At 56.0% G+C, this 26,686-nt stretch overlaps 1 protein-coding gene across 5 annotated transcripts in view; it reads right to left on the bottom strand.

Moving 5' to 3' along the window:
• Positions 1-26,686, bottom strand: part of EXD3 (exonuclease 3'-5' domain containing 3) — a 288,705-nt gene that overhangs the window by 9,658 nt on the left and 252,361 nt on the right. For 3 of the 5 annotated variants that reach the window (XM_026860473.1, XM_026860476.1, XM_026860477.1), the window contains exon 20: positions 22,946-24,122. The exons of the other annotated variants lie outside the window; for them this stretch is intronic. In XM_026860473.1, the coding sequence (XP_026716274.1) occupies positions 23,685-24,122 (438 nt within the window). In that variant the 3' untranslated portion in view covers positions 22,946-23,684. Of the gene's footprint in view, positions 1-22,945; positions 24,123-26,686 lie in introns of those variants that run through there. 5 annotated transcript variants of the gene reach the window in all.

Genomic DNA, 26,686 nt, shown 5'->3' with positions numbered 1-26,686 from the left:
GCCGTGCTCCCAGGCATCCCCTGCCTGCCTGGAGCACACAGCCCCGTGCTGGGCACCACCGTCACGCGCATAATGACAGCAGGAGGCTGAGGCAAGGCCTGTTCCACCGAGGGGGTGTGTGGCAGAATGGCATCAGACACAAATTTTGGGGTTCATAAGCCAAAAGAACGTCCTCTCCAGAGGTACTCCATCTTCATGGTGCGTAGCCATATCTTCATGCCAGGCTGCCAGTACTGCTGTCCACCCTGGGCACTCCTCACTCCCCAGCTCTACATGATGCCAGGAAACACCAGCAACTGGGGTTGCATTAAAACGGCAAGCAGACACTCAAAATTTGGGCCGTGGCTTCAAGATCTGTTCTCTCTTGTCTCATAGAAGCTGTGAAGGATGGCTGCAGGCCCCAAGACATGCTGGGGTCTCAGCTGGCTCTGCACAGTCTGTCTCTGCACAGCACAACATCACATTTTCTGTACCACTTCTGGTTTGCCAAAACATACCCAGAGTGGTGTCTGAGCACCTGCATGCTGGGTGTTGGCCCTTAGGGAGCCAAACCCCTCCAGGAGCTCCCCAAACCCCACTGCTGAGGAGCATCCTCAGCCAGGTGCTGTGGGCTGAGCCCAGGGTGCAGCTGGCAGCCGAATGCGCTCACCCAGAAGCAATTGTCACTAAATTTCCCTGGGACCATCACAGCCAGCTCCCGGACAGCTTCACTCTCCTCTCCCCATCCCTGCTTGGATGGGAACTGGGTGCTGGGATGTTCCGCAACACCTTTCATCAGCTATTTGTTTTTAGGGGCTGTTTTCTGCTTGAGGAGCATTTCAAGCACGCTGCACCCAAGGCAAGCAGAGAGAGAGAGGTGCCTAACTTCACCGACCAGAACAAGTTCCCTGCCTGGGGCTTTGCTCCAAAGCCTGTTGAAACCAGAAAGGTTTTTCCACCTCCTGACCGGGCACCGGCACGGGCCATGGCAGCTCTGCCGGTTTGTGGCATGCTAGCTGGAGCGGTGCTGGGTTCATGGCAAGGTGCAACAATGCCCCTTCTTCCCACACAGCTGCCTGAAGGAGGACGGGGGGAAGATGATTTGTTTGAAAACAAGCTCACCACCATGTCCTGGCTTTGCCCTGCGGCAGGAGGAGGTTATTTCCACTGGCAGCCTCCACAAACCCATCATATGCTCCCCAGCCTGGGCATGATTTGGCCATAAAAAGATGCCCAGGCTTGGGTTCCCAAAGCCGTGCTGCTCTGGCCCTGTGGAGCAGCAGCACAGACAGACAGAGGTGGACAAGGTGTGATCTTGAAAGCATACAAATGGCATGGAAGCCACTGCATCACTTTTAAAAGGGAACTTTTTAGCCATCCCCTCATTTGCACAGCATCAGAGAACTCCTACTCATGCAGATGTGGGTCAGACCCCTCCACACTGCTCTGGCTCACCAGCCCATCCTCACCTAGCTCACGCTGGGGGTGATGCCACAGGGGGCTGAGTGTGCCCCCCCCCCCTGAGCAGGGCAAAGCACCCTCCTCTCTTTCACGTTCAAACCCACGTACCTGGGAAAATAGCACATGAAAGCAGAAAGATGATCTTATTTGAGTGAACCTGAGTTTCTGTGGAACCAGGTGAGCCACTGGAGTTATCTGATCAGAATGGAAATGACACTTTGGAGGTCACTGCCAGCCTCACGTGAAGGAGGGTGACACTGAAACCTGTGGAGGCCACCCAATACCATCAGATCTGATCTTCTCAGCTGTCTGGACTAATGAAGACTAGAGCTCACTGGCTCCTTTTCACACCTTTGCCTTTCCCTCCCTCAGCTCTGCACCAGCTCAGCTCTGCCTGTGGCAGCAGCCCACCATCAGCTGGGCCAGATCCATCCTGAAAGGTGGCCAAGAGGAGCATGGATGGATCCAGGGATGAGCAGGGAAGAAGACAGATGGGCTCCTTCTTTTAGGGCAGATGTCACCCACAGCCATGGGAGAGACCCCAGTGCTGCTGCCCAGGGGAGCCGTGCTCCAGCCCCTGCCAGCTCTGACAGTGGTCAGGGCTGATGCTGCACGATGTGATGGTCCCTGTGAGGCTCGATGATGTCCCAGCCTGCACAGGCTGGAGCTGGAGCCATGGGTGTCCCCACTCCAGCAGGCATCCAGAGCCCTTGTGTGGCTTACAGAGTGCCTCCTGGGATCTGTGGGAGTGCAACAGGCAGGCAGAGGTGATGGGAAGCTCCCAGGGGGGTGTGCCAAGCTCTGCCCAGGCTGGCCCCACTCCCCCTTGACAGTGACTGCAGGGGAGGGGGGCTGCACGCTGGAGAAGGGCGTCGAGTCTGGCAATGGGAGAGGTGTGGGATGGCACCTTCTGGGCATGGCAACAGCACTGGCTGCACTGGGGTGTCAGAGGCTCCCAGAGAGGGCCCAAACCACCTGGCCATCAAGCTGCCACCCAGGACGGGCAGAGTGAGGCCCCAAGGGGCCGACAGCATGCTCGTCTCCAGCCCTCCCTGCCAGGCACAGACATGCACCCCATGTGAGCACTAGTTCATCTCCCCTCCCTCACAAACCCCAAATCTACCTTAACGCCCAGCCATGGCACTTTGGAGCACCCTACAGTGTTTGGGCAGCGCTGCCAGTGTGCTGGCCATGGGCTCCTGGCTCCCGCTCAGGCACATGGTGTGACCTCAGGCAAATTTCTCTGCTGCTTTAAAATTCATCATTGTTGTAAACTAGAGGTATCCACCTCCCTGGGCCAGGTATGGCCCTGCAGCCCAGGGGTGGCACAGCATTTCCCACTCACCTGGGGCTGCCAGATGGCTGCCGTGAGGCTCCTGCCCCATGCCATTTCCCCAGCCTCCAGGCCTTTGCCACCCTTCACTTTCCAAAAACATGGGGCGGGCTCAGAAGCCAGATAAGCCACTTAGCAGCAGTGCCAATTAGCTGTAATAAAAAATTGCAATTAATTTTTTTTTAATGCCTTGCCAAACAAGCCAAAAGAGATGAAATGAGCAGGGCAGCCTGCCACCTCAATACGGCCAGGCTAAGTGGCTGCTGTGCAGGGGCCAGTAGTCACCTTGGGCTCGATGCGTGTCCCCTGCCTGGGGACACAGCTCCCCACAGCCTTCTGTGTCTCAGCGTCACTGCCCAGAGATGTGGAGCAGTTTTTTGCATGGGTCTTGCTTTTGTTTTAAGGGTAGGGAAGTGGGGATCCTCTCTGCTGGAGAAAGGATGGGTTGTTTCTCCTTGGGAAGGTTTGGTTTCCCCAGATCCATTGTGGCAGGATTAGTCGTGGCCCCCACGAAATGGGGCAGATGTAAAGGCAAAATCTTTGTGGGAGTGAGACAGCTGGAGATGGCAGCACCCCAGAACACTGTCTGGGGGCTGCAACCACTGAGAGAAGGAGCTACAACCCAACAGCAAAGGGTTTGGCTTCTCCCCACAACATCTCAGGGTCCCCCCAGCCCCTGTGCCTAGTTCAGGGTGGGGGTGGCAGATTCTGCCCCATGTCCCAGCCCTGCCCTGGGGACGATGTAGCAAGAGAGTTGAGCCACAGGTTCTCTCCTCAAGCCATCCTGCCTGTCCATGGGGCCAGGGTAAGTGCTGAGCCATGGGGGAGGAAAGGGGTGAGTTCAGTTTGGGAGGAGGGGGCCGGGCAGCTGCAGGTCCTGCAGAGCCCATAGCACTGCCGGGTCCAGGTCGCACCGCGGGGTGTCCTGGTGCCCCCCAGGGCTGCAGGTCGCCGGGCGGCAGTGGGCACACCTCGGAGGAGGAGCAGTGCTGCCTTTCTCACGCTAGGGCAGCCCTTGCCAGCACACGCTTAGTCACTGGTAAATCCCAGCCTAGATCTGCTCTGCCCTCTGTGAAATGGATCTTGGCTGCACCCCCGCTGAAGCAATCCCGTCGCTCGGGAGCCATGGCGGCCGCGCTTTCCCACGGCAGCCCGGCTTCCAGCACCCCGTGTGAATCAGCCCCTCCTCGGGAAGGCGCTGGTGCCCCCGCACGGCACATGTGGAGCCAGACGGGCAAAGCCAGGCGAGCACATCCCTGCTCCAATGCCCCTGTTGTGCCAGCTGCCCGCTCGGCAGGAGGGCCAGCAAGGATGGTGCCCAGTTCAGGCTCTCTCGACAGGGGACACGGCTGTGACATCTCCCCCCTGCCTCTCCATGTCCACCTCAAGGATGAGGAGTGGGTGCAGCCCATCTCAGATGAAGCTGTGGTCCCCATTGCCATCCCTCACTGTTGTCCCCTCTCCCTGTGCTCATTGGGTGTCCTGATGGAGATGCTGCACCCTGGTGCCAGGCACCCTCACCCCCACAGCCATGTACTGCTGCCTTGGGACCTCATGCCAGCATCCACTGCACCCAGAGGAACACTGTGCAGCCCAGCCTGCGCTGTGATGTCACCACCAAGAGCTGTGACATGGAGATTAGGAGTGATGTCACTGGACCAGGACCGTGATGTCACGTCTTGCTGTCATGTCACAGCAGGAGAGTTGGCATGGATCTCTGTGCTGCTGTGGTCCCTGAGCCTGGCAAGGCACTTGTCCCCAGCCCCAGCAGCCTGAGCCACCCCGGTCAAACAGGCAGCTGCCGCACAGCGACGGTCTCCCTGCCCGCACAGCCAAGGAGGGCAAAGCAGGTGAAACCTCCTTTTGCAATACTACTAGCCTGTCCAGTGGCTTGTTTTTGTTTAGGACAATCCCTGCCTCTCCCAGCCCTCCTGGGTGGGGATTTCACCAGCAGTGACGCACGAACCTCCTGGGACTCGAGGGACTGGATGCTTCAGCCTGGTGCTTCGGGGCCATCTCAGCATCCCATCCCCTTCCTGGGACTCCACCCAGGAAGCTGAGAAGCCCAAAGAAAACTCTAGTCCAGATGACAAAAGGAGACAAACCTTCTTGAAAGGACTTGAAAAGGGTCCCAGGGAGCCAATGTGAGCTTGGCTTAAGATGGCAGCGTGAGCTCAACTGGAGGTCCATGGGGTGGTGCCCAACACATGTGGAAGATGAGCAGGTCGGACAGCAGTGGAGTCAGTTTTGCTCCTTCCCTTGATAGCCCTGAAAGCTGCATCTCCAAAGTGCTCTGAGAGTCACCTTGGTGATGAGGAGTTCCGCCCAGAGGAGCTGCTTCTGAAATGGTCCCTGGGCAAACAGGGCTCCTTCTGTCTGCTCTGCTGAGAAACGCCACGAGCCAGCATCACTTACCAACACTGAGGGATCTCCTTGGCAGGGGTTTTACTTGGTGAGACACAGCCCTCTGCCTGGAGAGCCTCTGGCTTTGGAAATCCTCAACATATCAGAATCAGCTGTAAAGGACAACAGTGCCTGGCATGAACTCTTTGGGGCAATTCAGGGCAGCTCATGTCAGGACAATTCCTTGGGTGTCTTCTGATCACCATATCAGAGGACTATTCAACAGCCACCTGGAGTGATACCTCTTTTCCTACTCACCACCTACCCTCTTCCCTTTCTTACTTTCCCTCTCTCCAAGATGAGTATCAACCTGGTGAAAGGGCCACTCCTCCGGATAGAGGTTGCAACTCTCATTTTGGTTGTGAAACCACAGTTCTTGAGCATCCAAGAGTTTCTTTCAGTGACTTATCAAGACTAGAAACCTCCCTAGAACAGGCATGCAGGATGCTCAGGCTCAGCCAGCTATCTCCACAGCACAGGTTGCCCATGTGCAGCCTCCGAGACAGGTCTGCCTCCAGCAGATCTCCTGCCCATCACCCAAATCAGAGTGCCCAGAAAGGAGGGAGATGGTGGGAAGGACAGAAAGAAAACCAGGTAACAATATGGAAAATTCAAAACACAAGTCAAGAGTTGATCATGCTCATCTGCCCATGTGTATATTTTCACATGCTTTTCCCAAGTCTCCAGCTCCTCCTTGCTGCACTCACAGTTTTGACCTTCAGACCCTCTCCGCTTCCTCCAGCAATGCTGTGGGCCAGACTCCTCTCTGCCCTGCAGCACCTTCAAGGTCCTTGCACAAAGAATAGAAACCTCAGCAATTTGACTTGCCAGAGCTTCCCACACCCTGTGCGTGCAAAGGCCACCTCTACGTGTAGAGCAGCAGCACACCAGGCCCCTGGAACAGCTGCACCTCCAAAGGGATTTTCAGAAAGTAGCTGGATGGGGTGTTTCCCTTCCCCTCTATGTCAAGAGTTTTTCTCATTAACTTTCTTATCACCAATACCTGGGAATTGTAAAGGTGCACATTGTTGCTCATGCTGTTACAAGTGATCTAACGTCTGTCCTTGGGTACCAGCAAAGTACTGGTACCTGTGGTCCCTGAGTACTTGGGTACCTTGGGTACCCCCTCAAGCAGAAGATGAGATGCATGGGTGTGTTAGCCTGGTCCTTCCAGGCACCAATGGCTCTTGGTGCACACAACAGTCTTGAGCGACCACCAAAATCTAGGCAGCCATGTCTGCCAAAAACACAATGAGAGCCGCACCAGGAGATGGACCATGATGGTCCCATGTGGGAATGCAGCCCATGCATCCTCCACCAGACCTGCCCACACAGTGAGCACAGGCAATTTTCTGGCCATCTGAGCTAAGTAACATGCTGCCAGTGGAAACACGGGGCTGCTGGTGGGTTCCTGGCATCGTACCGGGGCATTTTGGTTCACAAAGAGGGAAGGGCTCTGTTTATTGAATCATTAACATCACTTCCCTCATTGCCAGCCAGATACTCTGAGAGGTCTCTTAGGCAAGTGCTGACCTAGCCCAACCCTGCTAAGCTGGTAAGATGACATGGGATCCCATGCCAGCCTGGTACGGCGTTCCCACTGCTTTCTCTGCTCCTGCTTTGCTATTAGTCATCTGTTTCTGGAAGGTTTCTCATGCATAATAAAGTGTTTCAACACTTGCATAAGCCAGCTCTTCTCATCAGGAGTGACCCGCTGCATTTCCCAACGCTTTCCCTAGGCAGTCCTTCTGACTGCCATGAAATACAGAGTTAAAACATGAAGTTTTCTATCCCCCTTGGAGGCAAAAGGTGTGGGAAATCGAACAGATAAGAATGACTTTAATTAGTATCATTTGCATAAACTCTGGGAAAGGCTCACCTGACAGCTGGAAGGGCCTTGCTTGTCTGGGAGCACGAACCACGGACGCTGAAATGGGCAGATTAGCGGAGCTCCTCTGCTGACAAGATTGGGGAAATAGCAAGAATGGAAAGTCAGATGTGGCAGAGCCCTGGAGGGTTCTCCAGCTCCTGCTGGATCCCTCTCCCACCCCAGCTCCCACTACGTCCTTGTTGGGGCACCCCCTTCTCCATTTTCACCTGCCAGTTTGCAGCTGCTCTGAGCAAGAGAAAAAGATTTTTGGGTTGGGAGGGGTCCATCAGCTCCCCTGGAGAAGGTCAGGGATGGGAAGAGAGAAGAAACACAACCACATCCCCAGATAATATGTGGGGGCTGCCACAGCGGGCTCAGCATCCGGCAGGGATGGGGCCAGGGGTTTGTGAGCTCTGCCTCTTGCTCCTCTCAGCGCACACACACTCCTTCGAGTGCTGCACAGACGGCTGCAGGTCCCTCACCACAAACCCCATCCCGCTGCCGCCTTGCAGTCACGCTGCCTTGGGTAGTCGGCGCCTAATCGTCAACGACACCGAAAGCCCTTTTCGGTACCTCAAGGCCTTTACAGCGATGAGAACCTCACTCGACATTACACCTAAACCCACATGCGAAGCTGAATTTCCCAGGGGAAAAAAGATGCTCAACGCTCCCCCCGACCTTGGGTCCCTCTGTCTCCTCCAGCTGCCTTACAGCCGTCTCAAGTCTCACTTGCTCATGTTTCATCTCAGCTGGGTGTGAGCTGCTGAGATTGGGGCTGAACCTCTCCAAAAACCTGGAGCTGCCACAGCACCCTTGACCCAACCTTCACCATAGCCGTAAGCCCTGTTTATACAGCACCCAGCACAGCAGGGTGCTGCTTCAGGACAGGCTCCCAGCACTTACAAGTTTAATAACAAAGCCAAGCCAGTAATAACTGCCTTATAATGAGGTTACACAGCATCCCTGAAGCCTTCATTTTAGGGTGAGCTCTGTGCCAGGAGCTGCCAGAGGCCGGTGGGTGAGCTGTCCCTTCCCACCCTCCTCCTGCCTGCCTGCCAGTGCCTCTGCTCCTCCAGCCCTGTGCCAGCACACTGCCTTCCTGCCTGCATAAATGTGCTTTATATCTACCTCTGGGGTGAGTGTTAAACCCTCCTGGGTGTGCAAACCTGCACCGTGAAGCTCCAGGGCACACACCTCCCATGTCAGTCTGCTCCCAAGTCATCTCATGGCAGCCTGCACCATGGCAGGAGAAGGGTTAACTTGACCAGCTCCCTGCAATGCAGCTCATTGCTGTTCCTCTTCATCAAACTACTGAGTTTTATCCAGCTGGAGGTGAGAGCTCAGCTCTTGGCCAGAGGATGCTGGAGGCTGGTGAACCTCAGGGCTGGGAAAAATAACCCAACCTGAGCTCTGAAATCACCCCAGTGAGGAAACAGAGCAAGGGTCCACATCCCAACAGCTCATATTTGAAAAAGTATCACCCAGAATCTAAAATCCAGGTGAAAATCTGGCTACCAAGCATCTCCCAGACCTTCAGGAGCTTTGCGTTTTGCAACCATAAATGGAAAGGGTCACGGAGATACATTTTCTGACTGTGAGAGTCAGAGCCCTGGAAACTGCAAAGGACGGAAGCTTTCTATAGATGAATCCAGCACTCAGATCATTAACAGTCAGGCATGGCACTGCTCTTTGTTACCCACATGCATGCTGACCATGCTGGAATTTGAGTTTCTTGCCTGACCCAGGTCCCACAAAACTCCAGTGCAGCACTCAAAGCCTACGCTCCATTGCTGCACCTTCCTCTAGGCTGAACGTGCAGCTGTGCAGGGGGCTCTCTGTTCTCTGCTCCCAGTGCTAGTCAAGTTTTAGGAAATTATCTTTGTTACGTATTAAACCAACAGCTACCCTTATTCCTGCTCCTTCTGGCTTTCCCTGGCAGCTGTCCCTCCTTTGGTTGGGGTCCTGGTACCATCTGTATAACGCATGTCAGAGAGTTTCTCCCCTTGGCCCGTACTGAGCCCTTGAAGCTGTGTCTGGCTGGAAACTTGTCCATAAAGCTCTTCACTTTTCCCCAGAGCAGTTTTCAGCCGAGGCCACCTTGGGCCAGGTGGTTGTATGGTTCTACTCCTCCACAGCCATCTGGTCCATGAGCATCCTCACCCACATCTCCGCTGCCTCCTCCTCCACCCTCCCCGGGGAGCCCTGGGGTGACATGGGTTGGTGTTCCCAGGACAGTGCAGCGGCCGAGAGGCATGCAGGGGCAGAGGCAGAGCTGGGTGGTGGTGGCAGTGGCCGGGGAAGTTGGGCTCATGTTTCAGCTTCTATTTTTATCTGGGAACCCACGCCTGCCCGTGGTGCGATGCAGAGGCCCCCGGGGGACGCGCTGCCTTCCCCAGCTGGAGCCAGATACCATCAGCGCGCTACCTGCCGTTCCCTGTCGGTGTGCCAGACCTCCTGGGAGAGGGCAGCATCTGCTAAGGCACCGGGACATCCTGCCTGCATCTCTGCCTGATCCATGGCATGGTGTGGCAAGAGAGAAGGAGCTGAGGAGCAGAGCCATGTCCTCTCAGCACCGCTCTCTGCAGGCCAGGCTCCCCTCTCCTCCAGCCGCACTGAGGTTGGGGTGTCATCACAGCTAAGCCCCAGAGACACAGAGAAGCCCTCGCACCCCCAGGGGCAGCAGCCAGATGTCCCTTCTCAAGCCTGGCCTTAAATCCGTGCCATGGGGTAGGGTGCTCAACCCCTGCAATCCCACTCTGCAGCTCAGAGCCCACCCGGTGCTCTGTGGGAGCCGTGCCTCACTAGGGCTGCACCAGACCCATCGCTTTTTATTTCCTAAAGCAAAAAAATCGATTTAGTGGACATAGCTGCAGAAAAATGGAAACTTTTGCAGCTCGAGCCTGAGAAGCTTGTGTAGCCTCAAGGTTGTCCAGGGCAGAGGCTGACTTTACCAACCCAAGAGCAGGCTTCCCAGCACGGGAACACGATTTTGGAGGCCAGCCCCTCATCCTGGGTAATCACGGAGAGCATCGGGGCAAAGATGGGAGGAGGCAAGACCCCCCCATCCTGCCCGGCTGCGCCTGCTGCTTTAATTGGGGCGAGAATAGAAGCTGCAGCAGAAAACGGGAATATAAAAAAAAAAAAAAAAAAAAAAAAAAAAAAAAAAAAAAAAAAAAAAAAAAAAAAAAAAAAGCGTGAGAAAGGAAATCTGAGCAAGGCCTGGAGCAATCTAACCAATCCAGCGGAAACAATAGCCCAGGAAGAAAAACCAGTTCTTACACATAAGGTAGAATAGGCTGGGAACGGGCTGGAGGAGGGGCAGGGGAGGCTCAGCCCGGCGCTCCCAGCCTGCACAACAAGATGGGCATTATGAGACTGCGGCTGCCCGGGGCGCGGTGCCCCCTTTCCCAGGGGCTCTGGGCAGCCGGGGAGGATGTCTGCCCACCCTGCCCGGCCTGCCCAGCCCGCTGCCCGCACCGCTGCCCACTGCGGCCGGGGCCGGGACCCGGGCTGCCTCCGACATAGCGGCTTTGGGGGAAAAACCCCTAATCCTGGGCGTGCGTCCCGCAGCCCTGCGGGGCTGTAACCCACCCCGCAGGGGTGGACGGAGCAAGGCACAGCAACTCTCCTCCAGTCTGGATTTGGCAGGGCTCAGCCCCAGGCTGGGCTCAGCACCCTGGTTTAACTCAGCTGGGCTCAGCACCCAAACTGTGCTCAGCATGCAGGCTGGGCTCAGCAACTCGGCTGAGATTAGCTCCGAGGATGGGATTAGACCCCTGGCTGGGATTAGCCCCCATCCTGAGATTAGCCCCCAGGCTGTGTTTACCCCCAGACAGAGCTCAGTCCCATGCTGGGCTCGCTGCCAGGCTGGGTTTACCCCCAGGTTGAGCTCACCTCCCAGTAGGGCTCACCGCCAGGCTGGGCTCATCCCCAGGTGGGGTTTATCCCCACGAGGGGCTCACTTTAGGGTAGGAGATCACCCCCAGGCTGGGCTCACCCTCAGGCTGGGCTCAGAGGACTGCAGGGCCAGGCTGTGATGCCAGCCCGGCTCCCCGGGGCTGGGGGTGGGTGGGACACAGGTCCCAGGCAGGTGCCTGCCAGGGAAGCAGCATGGCTGCCAGCTCAAGGAAGGGAACACGGTAACAAGGAAGGAACAGAGGTAACTAACTGCTCACAGCACCCACCCGTGGGCCAGCACGGGTCTGCCCGGCCACCCCACCACAAATGTGGGGCGCTGGGGAAACATCCATGGATGCACCTTCTCACCTCCCCAGATCCCACCTGCAGGACATGGGTCGGTCTCTCCCAGGCAGCACATCCCGGGAGGCAAACCCTTGGGCTGTGGGATGAATTGGTTGAAGTAGGGAAAGCCAGATTAAAATCAAAACCACCATCATGCTCCCTGCTGTGAGCTTTGGGGACTTTCCTGCACCTGAGGATTTCAACTCCCTCCAGCCTTGGTACCACAAATTGCCCCCAGAGCTGCTCGCCGTGCTCCCCTCACCCTGGGGACAAGCCACAGCCTTCCAGTGGGCTGATCTGGATCCATCCTCCAAGCCCCGTGCCATGGAACACAGATCAGGGGAGCGGGCAGGGCTCCCCACCAGCCTGAGCTTAGCCTGCCACCAGCCAAACAGTTCTCAGCACCCTCAAAATACCTCCCTGCCCATCCTGGCGAGGAGGCAGCACTCTCTGCCTGCACCAGGACTTGGCCTCTCACAGCCTGTGCAGGAGGAGCCAAAGAGAGGGAGGGCAAAGCTGTTCCCAGCACATTTTTCTGCTTTGACACACTTGCAAGCCCTTGGAGCGCTGCAGCTGGGCTCCCAGCACCCCGCGTCGGCTCTCCAGCTTGTGCCCCTCTACCGGCAGCACATGGGGCCCCAGATTCCCCAAATACCTGGCAGGGAGCAGCACAGGACGACTGCGCAGGGCAGGCAGAGGGTTTTGGGCTCAGGTCACAGGCAGGAGTGTCTGGCTGGTCCCGACGCATGGAGCAGTAAAAGCTGCCCTGGGGTCCCACACACACCGATTTCGGCACTTAACAAGGTCTGGCAACTGGTTCAGGCTCCCAGCACTGCCAGACGTGAGCCTGTAAATATCAGCTGTGGTGCGCCAGCCCCGGACATGTGTGAGACGAGCCCTGGACCCCCGACATCCAAAGCCTTTCTTCTTTAGAAAAGAAAGAAAAGTTCCTAAGGCAGAGATACCACATTCACAATACCACGGGGCCCCTCAGGCAGCTCGCCAGCAGCCTGATGAGGGACACACTTTGCATCTCTGTTTGTGTGTTACTGGCCACCAAGAGAAACCCAACCCGGCCTGGTGCTTGCGTGGCCCATTGCTCTCCACGGGTGCACAACCCACGTGGTGGCAGAGCAAGGGCTCCCTCTCTGAGGTGGCCCCTTCCCCACCAGGGCAGGATGGTGGGTGGCAGGACCCTGTGCCCAGCTGACCTGATGGGTCAGCTCCTCCTCCTCCCTCTGAGGTGAAGATGCTGAAAGGGCAGCAGCATCCTTGGCAGCGCGTGAAGAAAGCTCCTGGAGGACCTAGGAGGCTCCAGGAATTTGCTGGCTCAGCACCACTCTGCTTCGCCTCTGCCTGTGCTTCGGCTGGTTCCCTGCAGAGAGGCTGCTCCTCTCGCCTGGGCAGCACCAACACCATGACAGAGACTTTGTCTTCTACTCCCTAGTCTCCCCACTCCCACCATGTCCAACCTAGTCACCCCACTCCCACCACCTCCACACCAGTCACCTCCAGTCTCCTCACCCCCTTCCCACCACCATCTGGTCTCATCACCTCCCCACCATCCACCTCCAGCCTGGTCACCCCACTCTGACCAGCCCCATGCCCATCAGCCCCACTCCCATCACCTCCAATCTGGTCACCCCATTCCCATCACCCTCACACCAATCACCCCCACTCCAACCACTTCCACATGTATTCAAGCTCATCCCTCTCATCCTATTTCCCTCATGCTCTGCCTTTCTGCCTTGGTAGGCATTTCTAGCTAGACACTCTCCATTCACTTCTCATGTATTCTCTCCAGGCTCTCTTGCCCTGCCAATGCCCACCCTGCATCCCAATGCCAAGATCATTTCCTTACGTAACCCTTCTTAGAGCTCATCACCAGCCACCCCACAGAGAAGTCACTTCTCCTTTCAGTCCCCTTATGAGTCCCATTGTCACTCCTAACAGCCTTCTCCTCCTGGATTTAGCAAACTCATTCAGTCCTTTTGATTCATTCTCTTTTCCCCCGAAGGGTTTACAACATTTTTTTTTTTGACTTCTGGGGAGCAGTTTAGCAGGGAGCAGCCTTCCAGCAGCCCCATAAGAGCAAACCTAAACCTGTGCCCTGTGCTTCTGCTCAGCTCTACATCAAAAAGCCACGCTGAGCAGACAGCCTGCGAGCAAACCCATTTCCGTTACACCCAGTGGCAGCGATGAGAACAGGAGCAAAGCTCTGTCAGCACCCCTGTGGAGATCCCTGCAGCCCAGGGCTTCCCAGTCCCGCGCACAAGACAGTCCAACTCCAGTCTGGAGCTGCAGCCCCGTGGGGCTCGTGCAGCGACAATTATACCTGCAGGCAGATGAAAAATGGATGAAAGTAGATTTGACATTTTGCAGAACAGAAGGGGCAACAGAAGGGGCAATGCTGGGTACAGCGGGGAAATAACCTCCTGCAGGGTTCCTGCTGACAGTGGAGGTTTCCATCCTGCACCTCAGGGTCATACCCTGGATGTGTATGGTACAAGATTGTGCACCCAGGACCCTGAGTCCATTGAGATGGGGATGCTGTTCCTAGTAGGATGCTGTGGTGCTGCTTCTGCTGGGGTCCCTGCAGCCTCCAGCCTCCCCAGTAGGGCCAGCTGCACTGCTGGCACTGGAGGATGGCACGTGGCTCCCCAGCTCAGTCTTCACCACTCAGAGGGGAGATGGTATCCCCAAAACTGGGGACAGAGATTTATCCTGACCTCTTTGGCCAAGCTAGGGCAGCAACCCAAGAGCCTGGTGAGACCCTCAGGGACTGGGACCACCTTGGGATGGCCCCTGTGAGGGTGATACTACTCCAGAAACTGTCACCTCTTGGTCACAGAGGAGGTAGGGAAGGAGCTGGGCGTGAAGGCCAGTTCCTACCCTGACAGGGTACAAAAGGGCTGCACAGTCCTTGCTTGGCCAAGGAGGGCTCTGTGAATGAGCTGTGGCTCAGCACGTGCTGCAGGGCTGGCAGGGAGCATGCAGCCCTCACACCCAGAGTCACCCCTAACAAGTTTAACCCCCAAACCCAGTCTGTCCCCTCCTGGGCACACTGGCTGTCACCAGATGGGCAAGGTGGGTCACAACCAGATGGGCAGGGGGCTGCTGATGTGAGGCAACACGTGTCACAACGTGGCCAGACACTGGGTCACTGCCCAGCACCTTTGGAGTGTCAGGAGTGCTCCCACGGGGCAGCCAGCAGCCCTGGGCCGGCGGGCAGTGGGCAGGGTTGAAGGCAGCATACAGGCAGCTGGTGAGAAGGAAGTGTTCAAGGCCATGTTGGAAGGTGTCCCTGCCCATAGCAGGGAGGTTGGAAATAGATGATCTTTAAGGTCCCTTCCAACCCAAACCATTCTGTGATTCTATGATAAGGGCATGGGCAACCCCTGCTTGCAGGTCCCCATGGTGCAGCAGGTTTGTTTGCATGGCAACTCAGTGCAGGTGTGCCGGAGCCGGCAGCTGCCTCCGTGTGCCAGCGGATGTGGCTTCTCGCTCACATATAGTCTCTGCGCCAGCAGCAGCCACCCTGCCTGGGGGCTCCCACCCTCCCAGGGGGCTCCCACCCTCCCTGGGGTGCTCGCTGGAGCTGGGCTTCCCATGGCAGATCTGTGTTCGGGCTCCAGCCTCCAAGCTGGGATGCTCTCGGGCTGGGTGCTGCCCCTCCCACGGGGCTGAGCACTTTGCACACCCGCTGAGCTTATCCTCACATCTCAGCACCTGCAAGCTGCGGCCTGTTGTGGGCAGCCAGCAGGACCCTGCCTGCATGCCCATGGTGCCCAGCACCCCATGGAGGGTGGAGCTGCTTAGTGGCTACAGAAAAGGAAACCGTGACCCCATCTTGAGTAGAGTCTGCCATGGCATCCCACCCAGGGCCAGGGTGCTGCTGGGGGGGATCTTCAGGAGCACAGCAGAGTGAGGGGCCCCTGTTTCCTCTTTGTTTTGCTTGGCCATCATGCCCAGGCGGGACAGGAGGGACACTGTGCACTCCACCCTGGTGGCAGGGATGCTCCTTGTGGGCTCTGCAGTGCTGGGGTTTAGAAACAAAGCAAATATTTGCATTTGCAAATGCAGTTGTTGCCATTACTGTTACGAAGAAGCCAGAACACACTCTCCATTGCATGTAAATCTCTGGGGGCCCAGGTGCATTCACCTCTCCAAAGGTCGCCTTACTTCCCAGGTGCCACTGTCACTGTGCTGTCCCCTGGGTCTCTCCTGGCAACGTTTCACTTCCACTCACTGACAAGAAGAAACACACAGCAGCTCCTCACTCCTGCTCGGAGGACTCACCTACAGCACTGATCACCCTGACCCTGTCCTGGTCAGCAGCCCTATGACACCCAAAGCCCCTCCAAGAGAAGACACCAGCCCTTTTGAACCTCTAGGCTCAGCCTCCAGGATGCTGGGGAGATGGTTGCTGAGACCCCATCAGCAAACACCTGCCAGCACGGAAGGGCTGCAGTTCATGAGGGGCAGATCATGCAAGTGATGCTGAAATGCACCCCAGGGTGGTGGGTGCTCTTGCAGGTTCATCCCACATCATGGGCAGCTCCACCCCCTGTGGGTCCCTAGCCTGGGGCTCAGCCATCAGCAGCAAGGAAAACACAGAAGCCTGGCTGTCCCTCACTGTGGCATCAGGGCTGCTCTCTGACAGCCCTGCAGACCCTCAGGCTTTCTTTCCTTGGTCCCAGCCCAGAGAGAGCTCAGCACTGCTCAGATGCCCACCTCTCCATGAGGCAGCAGCCACCCAGATGTTCCAGATTTGGAGAGCCACCACATCACCAGAGGCCCCAGGTCAGGAGCCAATCTACCCGTGAGCCACACAGCATTCCTAACAGCCTCTGCTGATGCAGATGCCCAGCTCTTCTCAGCTCAAGATCTAACTTGAACCATCCCTGCTGTGAGTAGAGATTTGTCCTCATCCTCAAGGAGAGTATAAAAATCCCATACTCTCACCTGTGTTAGCTCAAACATAGGTCAAGGCTGTGGGAGAGAAAGTTGTTCTTGGTGCAGACCCTGCTCATCTCACAGGGCCACCAGGGCTGGGGAAGCTTCCTGACAAATGGAGCAGCAATGGAGGGGACCACGGTGCTGCTGGTCATATGGCTCAACCAGGATGTCACCATGGAAACGGCATGTCCTACCCGTGAATTTGGTGATAAAGTCAGTTCCTCTGCACAATCATCTCAGGCAGTCTGGGATGGTCCTTGCTTCAGTTCATCCCTGTCACTGCGCTTGGAGGAGGAGTGGGAGGTCCCCACAGCTCCTCCATGGCATCACCATGGCCAAGGCGTCAGCCTCTGCCCGCACTGCCTGCATGTCCGGAGCAGGACAAAGGGAAATACAGGCAATAGGGAGCAACTTTAACACCCAAGATGACATTCCCAATCCATCCTGCCAGCATCCTTCTCTCTAGACAACCCCTGGCAGGGACCCTCTAGGACCAAAGCTGGACGGGTACAGCTGTAGGACACACTGTGAGCAAAGGTGCACGGGCCATGTGCTGCTGCAGAAGCCCCAAACTTACTGAGAAACCTTTGGTAGATTAAGGGTGGAAAAAGCAGGGATTTTGGTGAGGACCAGGCTAGTGCCAAGCACCTCTGGAAGGCTCTCACCATCTGATGCAATGGTTGGTCTGAGTGGTGCAGCTCACCCCATTGGGGAGAAGAGTGTGAAGCTGCATGTCTGGGCTCTGCCAACATTTCCAGCACAAAGGAGCACCATCTCCTTTGAGAACAACCATCTGCATCTCATCTTGAGGGAAAACACCAGCTCTTGCAGGGCTTCTCCAAAAGGATCTCCCAAAAACAGTCTCAGAAAGAAGCTGTGCAAGCTGCTAACTGGGATCTACAAGAGGAAAGCCCTCAGGAGCAGCCCAGGGGAAGAGCTGCTGCTGCTGGAACAAGAAGAAACCCCGGGACACCTTGTGCACCTATTCCTGCATTCCCAGCCTGACACCTTCCAGACATGCTAACATGACCCCAGCATGCTGGTGACATGTGAGGCCACAGGCGTGTTCCTGGGGGGCCCCAACATCTCCATGTCTTCTCTGCAGCACGGGACCCCAGGGGCTATCTAGAGCATCGCATGTTTGTGTCACACCAAAAAAAAAGGTAAAAAGTAAAAAGGGGTAATAATATACACATAAATGTGTGTTTTTAGGCTTTTGCTGGACCCAAGGGATTTGTTCTCTACTGTTTCAGTGGCCAACCGGAGGAAAGAAAGCTGGGAGAGCTGGCAAGAGAAGCAATCCAACCCCACTAAACCTGGTTTTGCTCTTTTACTGATGAACAGGACATCATCAGGCAAGTGGTGGCAAAACTTTAATTTCACCCTGCAGAAAAAAATACCTGCAAGTGGAAAATGCTGATGGGCTATTTGTGGAGGTGAAGTCGGGTGAGGAAGGTGTGTGCTCCATTCCTCACATTCTTCCCCAGCTCCCTCAGGACAGTGCTCCCCAGGGCCCACCTGGGTGCCCAGGGGGTGATGGAGAGGGCTAAGGATCCTGTCCTACAGCCTCACTGGCTCCACCAGCCAGGCAGAGCTGAGCATCTTTCCTTCCCAGTGTGGAGGCAGAGGGATGGGACTGAGGTCTGAATTCTGCTGGGGTCTGAGAAACGAAATCTTTGATCTATGATCAGCATTTTCAGATAGACTTGGGTGAGGGAGGGTCCCTCACAGGCAAGTGTTGTGTCCCCATTTGTCATCCTGCTGAACTCCAGCATCCTGCCACGTGCACAGCCATCACATTGTGTCATGGCCACACACTGGAGCCTTCTTCATTGAAGGGTGCCTTGGGCTCATCCGGACATCCAAGTGCAGCTAGTGGGACATCCTCTCCTCTGGACACCCCACACTGTTCCCTCTCCTGCCACACGAATCCAAAAACCAGAGGAAAATCCACTGCGTTGCTGTGTACTCCCATCCCCGTCCTGTCCTGGCTGCCGGGCGTGGAGCAGTGCCGGCTCCCTCCCGGGCACATGCGTGAGGGCACCGCGCCAACAGCTAATGGGAAAGTTCAGGGTCGGGGCGAGCCGCGGGGAGAGGCACATAAAGAGCCCATTGTGCAGCAGGTCTCCCTCGGCTGTGCTCATACAGGGCTCGCAGTTCAACAACAAAACGCAGCCCAGAAATATGACAAGACACCTTTTTCCCAGGCTGCTGTTAAACTCTAATTAAACATTTCAGCACACTTGAGCAAGGGAATGTCTGCTTCTCAGGCCCAGGCTATCTCAGCTGGAAAACATCTCCTCTGGTGCAAACAGGCTTGTGCAGGTTGACCCAGAAAGATGCCCCTTGGGCCCAAGGATGGTGCAAACCCATATACCAGAGTGGGCAAGCAGCTCCCATCCACCCACCTTCAGGCCAGCAAGGGGTCCACTTGCTGCCCTCCTGTCTGGAGGATGGGTGTGGGCTGGAGCAGCCTGAGAAGGGGCTGTGCAGCCAGGCACACCTTGGGCAATGCCACTGCTGGCAGTCACTGGCAATTCTCCCTGTTTCTCACCATGGGGCCTGGGAGTCCCTGTGTCTGCCGGGACAGCAGGCGCAGGAGCATGGTCTAGAGAAGCAAGAGGCAACATCTGCACCCACATCAACCTGGTACAAAGGAAAGCCAGGCAACAGCCCCAAATCCAGCCTTTACGACACAGAAATTGCCCACTGATGAAGAGGGATCATGACTCTTGCCCACATGGTCTGTGCAGAACCTTAGGCAAGGTCATACCTCTCTAACCCACTGTCCTACAAATATTTAACATCATGCCTTACAGCAGCCATATAGCACAGCCCACAAGCTCTGTCATCAGACCTGGTAGGTTTTTGGTCCTCAGAGCTCCTATTTCAGTAAAGCAAATTCTTCACAAACTTAATCACTCTCATGGCCAGTCCCTGGGGCTGCTGGTTCCCTTCCTCAGGCCTGGACCACAGTTCAACTCCCCCACTCCAGAGGTTTGGACATTTTAAAATAACCCATTAGATAAGCAAAATGTTGGATTCTCACTCTTCGTGTGCTTTGCAATGCCAAGCCATAGGCAATGACCATCATCACACCTTGTTGTGACATTTTGGTTGGTCTTAAGTAACTGCTTTCCCAACCTCCCCTATCCACCTTCCTCAGCTTTTTCCACACTTGGGCAGGCATATTGGCTTGGGCCCCTTTCCTGTTCCCCCCAGGGAAGCAGAGGTGGTCCCACACTTTCAATTGACCTGGAAATCTCCAAAGCTCAGCAGGCTGGGGGAGATGACCAGCCTGGGGATGCAGAGGTTCTGCAGAAAGATCCAACCCAAAGTCCATCTCCTTCCAAAGTCCCACCCTTTGCTCTCCTCTGGTTTTCTGGGGAGCAGAGGACAGCCTGTTACCATGAGCCCCAATCCCCTGAGAGGGGTTTGCCACTCACTCAGTGCACCTGTGGGATCATGCACCACTGGGGAGGAGAGGCAGGCCTTGCCACTGGCTTTGTGGCACTGCAAACTGAGATGCGGGAACCAGAGCACACACCCTCCAAGTGATGCTGTTGGAAAACACAGTGAGGATGGAATTGGCATCCTGCTGTTTTAAGGAATGAAGGGGAAAGAAAAGAGCACAAAAGAACTGAGCAATGAAGCCAGGCACTGTTGGGAACAAGGATGGGTGTAAGTCAGCAGACAGGGGCAAGGTGGCTTGAAGACTCCCCCGCAGATCACCGGGATGCCCAGGGCTGGTATGGCGACGGTGAGGTGGCAGAGCCCGGTGGGCACCACAGGAGCCAGCCCTCCCCACATTATTGAACGCAGACTTTGGCCATTACTTGAAGTAGTAATTCCTCAGCACGTTGTTTCTAGCAGGCACAGACCATAACCCCCCCAAAACCCCACCGCTGATGCTCTGATGTATGAACCAGACTCGTGGAGGGGCCATGGTAGTGCCAAGCTGCTGACATGGATGTACCTCAGCTGCTGTTTTCAGCATCTGTCATCCCCCCTGAGCACGACCCAGCAGGAACAGCAAACCAAGGACAGGCAGCTCCCCCACGTGCAACCTCAGAGTAAGAAACAGGTCACCCAGCAAAGGGTTACTACAAAAATCTGCCATTTCTAAGATTGCTAAGAAGTGGGAAGGTGTCATGCCCTTAAAGGCTCCGAGTGGAGTGACAGCCCAGGTGATGACACTTGTAATTTGGCATCCCATGTGGGTGGAATTTGGCAAAACTGGTCTCTCCTGATCTGAGGACATTCCAGCTCCCAGCACAGGCAGTCTGAATTGAACTTCCTCAATAAATACAGCATCTGGGGGTTTAATCCAAGACCCCTGCAGTTAGAAAAGCAGCAGCATGTTCCCTGGGGACACTTCTGTTCCAAACTGTCAAGGCTCTGTACCTCCAGCCACCACCGGCACTGCAGTCCCTGGGAAACCTCACCATGCTCTCTGTGTGGGCTGCTCTCACAGGACGCTGTTACCTCCAAGAAAATGGCAACACCAACCTGTATCTGGTACCTGCCCTGGGATGGCATGTGGCTGCAAACGGCTGGCAGCCCCAGAGGGGGCCACAGCCACATGTGGGGCTGTTCCCAGATCCCAAGTGCTCACAGGGCTTGTCCCCTTCTTAAGCCACTGCAGCAGGATGGGGTGGGAGGCTGGATTTAGGAAGGAATCTTGACTCTTCTAGGAAAAGCAAGTTAGGGCAGCGGGGCCTTTACATCCTCCCTGCACAGCACCCGGGCTGTGCTGCGCTCTGGGGCTTTGTGGGACATGTCCACCCCCCAAAACCTTGGTTCACTGAGGGTTTCCTGGGTGGCACCATGAGCCCCAGTCCTGGCACAGACACGATTGTGAGGCAGTGAGGGAGGTGACAGCTGTGGGGACAGAGACTGAGAGCACCCATCCTCTGGGCAGTGCACACGCCAAGGGGGTTCACCCCCACGGCCCACACACTTGGCTCCAAGACCGTGTCCCTGCCAGGCACCGTGACCCACAGCTTCCCCATGGTACCCACAGCTGAAGGAGATACTGACACTGAACTGGTGATGGGGGGCCCGATCCTGATTTATTAGCCAACTGTTTCCCAGGCTCTCCTGCTGGCTGCCCCCACCACAAGGACGTGTGTGTCGATGGGATGGGATTGGGGCACGAGAGTGAAGTGGGGACAAAGATGATGCTGCACCATGATCCTCTTCCTCCTCCTCCTCCCTGATCTTGGCAAGGGCTTGGGACTCTGGCTGCAAAGGGAAAAGGTTCCCAGGGTGAAGGTGTTAAATACCCTTCTCCCGTGCTGCTGTAACCTCGCAGTCCCCGGGGTGTGAGAATCAGACACTATTATCCCCTCATTAGGAACTAACATACTGTACTAACCTTTTCACATGAAAGCTACGGTCTGTTCACCAACAAAAGCTGATGCTTGGTTCCCAGGAGTGGAAAAAAACCCAACCCCACAAGTACTTAGCGGGGGCTCTGGGGCTAGCCGTCCCTGCTGGCTCTGCGCAGACCCTGCCCAGCCCCGGCGGACAAGGGGCTCTGAGAGTGGGGGGCCAGCCAGGCAGGCAGTCCCGGGGGAGTGGAGCAGGGGAAGCCCCCCGAGGCACGGGGACCCTCTTCCACATTCTGAGATGGCTGGGGTCCCCCTTGTCTGTCTCCCCCTGGGGAGGGATGGATGGGGCTGTGGGTGGGGGTGCAAGGGGGGTTCCCTCCTCTGAGGTTTATGCTGCAGGGAGCCCTTGCTCATCATGACATGCTGCCATGGCTGTCCTCTAGACAGGGGTCCCTGGGACAGTAGACCCTCCAGCCACTGGAGCCACTGCAGCTCACCCCAGACTCCCCCTCAGCAGCTTGCAGGCTCAGGCTGATTCTTCCCACACCACGGACCAAAGCACGTCAGGATTTGCAAGATCTGAAACTTCCACTCCTCTTCAGGCTACCCTGAAAGGTAGGAAGTGAGGCTGGGAAAGCGTCACCAGGCCATGGAAAAAAACATCTGCACAACACCTGGGGCCCCAGGTCGGCATCTAGAGCGGCCTGATTTTAAGAGCACTGAGCACAGCAGGCACTAGCCTCCCTGGGAAATATGGCCATAGCTGGGATGGGATGTGCATCACCATAAAGCACATCTCCCTGCCCCAGTCATTAGCAGACATCGCCTCAGAAGATGAACAGTTGGGTTTAAATCCTTCTTGCTCCAGTGTCTAATTAAATGAGACCTGTCTGGGGTGGCAATTTGAACTTCTGCCCATTGCGGCTGCTTGATGCTGAGATAAAGAAGGGGCTAGAGGAGAGATCCTGAAATGAAAAGTGTTTTTGTGGTTTCTTTACTTTAAAAACATCTGCTCTGCCCCATTTTTGGCTGGAGACCTTTGACAGCTCGGGGAAGTCAGCTTGAGAGATACCCAGGGCCCCAGCAGGTGCTGAGTGTCTGGAGTCCCACACCTGGGGACACATCCCTGCCTTCCCGCCTGGCTGCAAGACCCCACAAATTCCAGATTCACTTGTTGCCTCGTAGCCTCGACAGGTCCATGCCTCTAACAAGGAAAGCAGGCAGAAGGAGGGATGCATGATCAATTTTTTCCTTTCCCCCCCTCTCCCTATTGCTTCTTTCCCCCTCTGCCTCTACCTGCAGCCAGCTGTGAAGGCAGCTCCCTCCCTGACTTCACAACCCTCCTGTCCCTAAGGGCCAGGGGACTTTTCCAGGTCCTCCAACAAGCAGCTGGCCCATTCCAGGCGCTCTGGTGAGGGGCAGGTGACCCTCAGCTCCCCCAGCTCTGTCAGTAAGTCCCGTTATGTAGAGGCAGGTGGTTTTTGCATTGCACATACATGTTTATTAGATCCTGGCCCAAGCCCACTGTGGTTTTGCACAGACCACTGGCGACAGCTTCCAGGGTTGTTGCGCTGTCCTAGGATGCTGTGAAGGTGTCATCGGTGCTACATTCTGTTTTGCAAAGTAATTAAATTAAAACCAGTGAAACATTTCGGTGCTGCCTGGCTGCTACTTTCCGCAGTGCGGCCGGGTGCAGCGGCCTGCGGTGGCCTGAAGCACACGCGGCCGCTCTCCTGGGCTGCTCTTTTCAAGAAGGTCACTTTCCTTCACAGTTGCTGAAGTCAGATTTGGGTCATCAGGTTTGATCTAAACATGTCAGAGGACTGGAATTCAGGGGGAAGCAGAAGCATGATAAACACGGGCTGTCTCCCAGTGCATTTCTGGGTTGGTTTCAAAAAACTTTTGGTTCACTTTTGGTGTCCAGCAGGCAGGATGGGAAACACACAGGCAGGTTTAGTTTGTTGCCTGACAGGTGCCTCGGCACTCGCGGCAGTGAGGGCAAAGCTTGTCCACCGTGCCAGCACAGACTGTAGCAGCACCTCTGCACATGTGTCCATGTACTGGAGATGAGCACATGGGTGAGTTATAACCTCTTGTCCATAGTTCAAAAGTACTTTTGAGCCACAAATCGAGCCAAGACCATAGGCATTAAGTTTTGTGCAAGGTGAGAAGTGATCCTTCCCCAGCAGCCAGAGCGGACAAGGCAGGAGGAGGGAGAGCTGGTGCAGAGGAGAGGTGCAGAGCTGAGTCGGGACCTTGGTCCCCCTGGCTGTTGTCCTTGGGCTTCCCAGTGCCAACTGAATCCCACAGGTCCTGAAGAGGTTGGTGCTCTCCAGGGAGGGGCAGGCAGAGCACTGTCAAACTTGCTGCAGCTGTGAGAGAGGAGCAGCCAGGAGGGTTGGTCCAGTGCCTTCAGCCCGGCTTGGCTCCCCAGAGCTCCTCCCCAGCTCCACACGTCCAGCACACTTGGGTCCAGCATGGGAGATGTACAGCAGTGTCTGAGCAAGCACACGTGGCCCCGGGGTGGGCAGCAGCCCCAGACCTGCTGGGAGATCAGCCAGAAGACACAAATGGAGAGATGTGTTTAGAGGACAGGTCCAGATTTTCTGCTTCCCCTGCCCTGAGGTCTGCCTAAAACCAATCATTTCAAAGAGGTTCAGAACCAACCAAGCTACCCTAAGGCAATGAAAATTAACATAAAATGCAACATTTTAAGCTGAAACAAGTGATTCCACCCAAGATTCTTCATTTCAGTCCAGGCAGTGATGAATCATTGCAGTCTGGGTTATGCAGACACCAAGCTGGAGACCCCTTTGGCTTCATCAGCATCCTCGTCCAACACTGTGCATCCCTGAAGCCTTGTTGGTCCCCACATGCCATGTCAGGGGGCTCAATGCCCTTTTCCTCACTCTCCTTTGCTTGTGGCCATAGCCAGTTGGGGCCTCTGGCCACCACCAGCCTGCCAAGAAGTCCTGCAGCCTGGCAGAGCTCTGGGGTGCACAGAGCCAGGACTAGAGGATAAAACCCTCTGAGTTCTGCCTGAGCAGCCTGGGGCAAGCAGATTGGTATTCACCCTGGGAGGGAGAGATGGAGGGACAAAGCAGATGGGAGCTTCTCCTGGTCAGCCCCATTCCACAGCTACCTGCAAGGTTGAGGCTCCTCAAAGCAACAGCCCAGGCCCTTGCACAGGCTTTTGCATACAAAAATGATACATAGACATGATAAATGGGCCTTCATCAGATACCTGAGTAGAGTTTCTGGGGGGAATAAGCTTGCTAGGCTCAACCTCAAAGTCCAAGGCAAGTTTAAGTCCAAACCTGCATGTCCCAGGCTTTCTGGGGAAGGTGTTGGTGCCCGTCTCTCTGAGCACCGCCCAGCTCTCACTGCTCTGTGTGAGCCACTGGGGACAAACCACAGCAGTGCAGATTACAGGGACTGCTGAAGCACTGCATCCCTGGCAGCCCAGGAGACACCCGCTCGCCCCATGACTGCCCTGAGGATTCCTGCTCCTCCAGCTTTAGTCTTGGGCAAAGGAGAGGCTAAAACGAGATTATTATCCCCCCCTGATAAAAAGAGACCTGCCTAGGTGATGCCTGTGCCCTGATGAATCTGAGCAGAGATGGCAGAGGAGGCACTGAAAGACCAGCCTGACACACAGCCCTCCTGAAAGCCCAGGGCTGAGCGAAAGGGAGCACAGTGTGCAATGGCAGAACGGCACAGCACAGGGCAGGGCACCAGTTGTGATGGGCTTCCACCGCATGCCACATCACGATGGTGTGGCATGGGAATGCTCTTGTTGGGGACAGGAGTCCTGGGGACTGGGGACACCAAGGTTTCCCACTCTCAGACAAGGCACTGAGTCCTGTCCCCAGCCTCACCACGCACAAACCAGAGATGAAGACTTTGCCCAAGGCTGTGTCACTGCTGTGTCTGTCACCAATGCATGATGGCACCTGCCTCTGGGTGACAGGAACAACCCCAAGCAGACAGCACAGTCCCAGGCAGGGCCTGGAGTGGCACACCTGCTCCACGCAAGTACATCCCCCCTGCAACACTTCTCCTTTGGCAAACACCCCAGAGCCTCCCCGCCTCTATGCAATGTCCTGAAGGATGCTCAGCGGGTCCCGCCGCCCCTTTGACACCTCAGCCGGGCAGCGGGTGGGGAGCGCTGCCCTGCGGCATGGGGCTCGATGCCAGGCCCTGGGAAAGCCCGGCGCTGGCTGCCACCATCCCGCTGCGCAGCACAGATGAGAAAAAAAACAACTCTCAGGGCTTCCCCTCACCTCCCGTCCTCGCCCTGCGCTGTGGCCCCACTGGGTCTTTCATCTCCAAGCGCCAGCGGCTCTTTCATCTCCCGCCCGAAGGTGCTAATCGCGCCCCTCCCGCTGCAGCCGCCACCACCAGCCACTCACACCAGCAGCTTGGCCCGATGCTGCCAGGACCAAATGGCTGTAACGTGGCCTGTCCTGCAAGCCCTGCTTGCCGGGAGGGGGGCAGTGGGTGAGGATACCTGTCACCTCTGCAGTCATTGGCAAAATGCTCAGGACCCCCAAAATCTGGCTGCTCCTAGGTGCCTGCAGAGAAATAAAGGCACCAGGATCTCTTCTCATTCTCCCTGCAAATAAGATGATGCCAGGCTTGCACCTGCTCTTGTTCACATTTGCTCAGACTCAGTTCATCTTTGTCAACTTATGCTGATGCAAAACAAGCCCACTCTACCCCAGTGGGCAGATGTCCAGGTCACCCTGGCATTCCTGGTCCTGCATGACGAGGTGGTTTCCCAGCCTTAAAACCCAAAGGACCCGTCCCAGCTGCCCTGCCCAACCTCCAGCCCAGGGAAGCTCACCATCATCCCAGCAACCAACCCTGCAGTTTATGGTCCAGATACAGCTTATCTTTGGATTCTGGCATAAAGGTGACAAGGCTTCACTATCACAACATAGGTCAGGGTGTCTGGGCATGGGGGCATGGTGATACCTCTGCTGAAGGGCTGTGAATCCTTATGAGTGGCATTAAAGAGCGTCTGTGATGGGTATGAAGTGCAAAGAGAGCAGAGCTGGATAATGTAAAAAGCTGGGTGAGAACGAGAACAAGAAAGAGAAAAAA

This window comes from Athene cunicularia (genome assembly GCF_003259725.1).
Source record: "Athene cunicularia isolate RWA chromosome 17 unlocalized genomic scaffold, athCun1 chr17_part1, whole genome shotgun sequence".
Lineage (NCBI taxonomy): Eukaryota > Metazoa > Chordata > Aves > Strigiformes > Strigidae > Athene > Athene cunicularia.
Note: the sequence above shows the minus strand (reverse complement) of the source record. Positions and strands in the feature narration are given on the sequence as shown.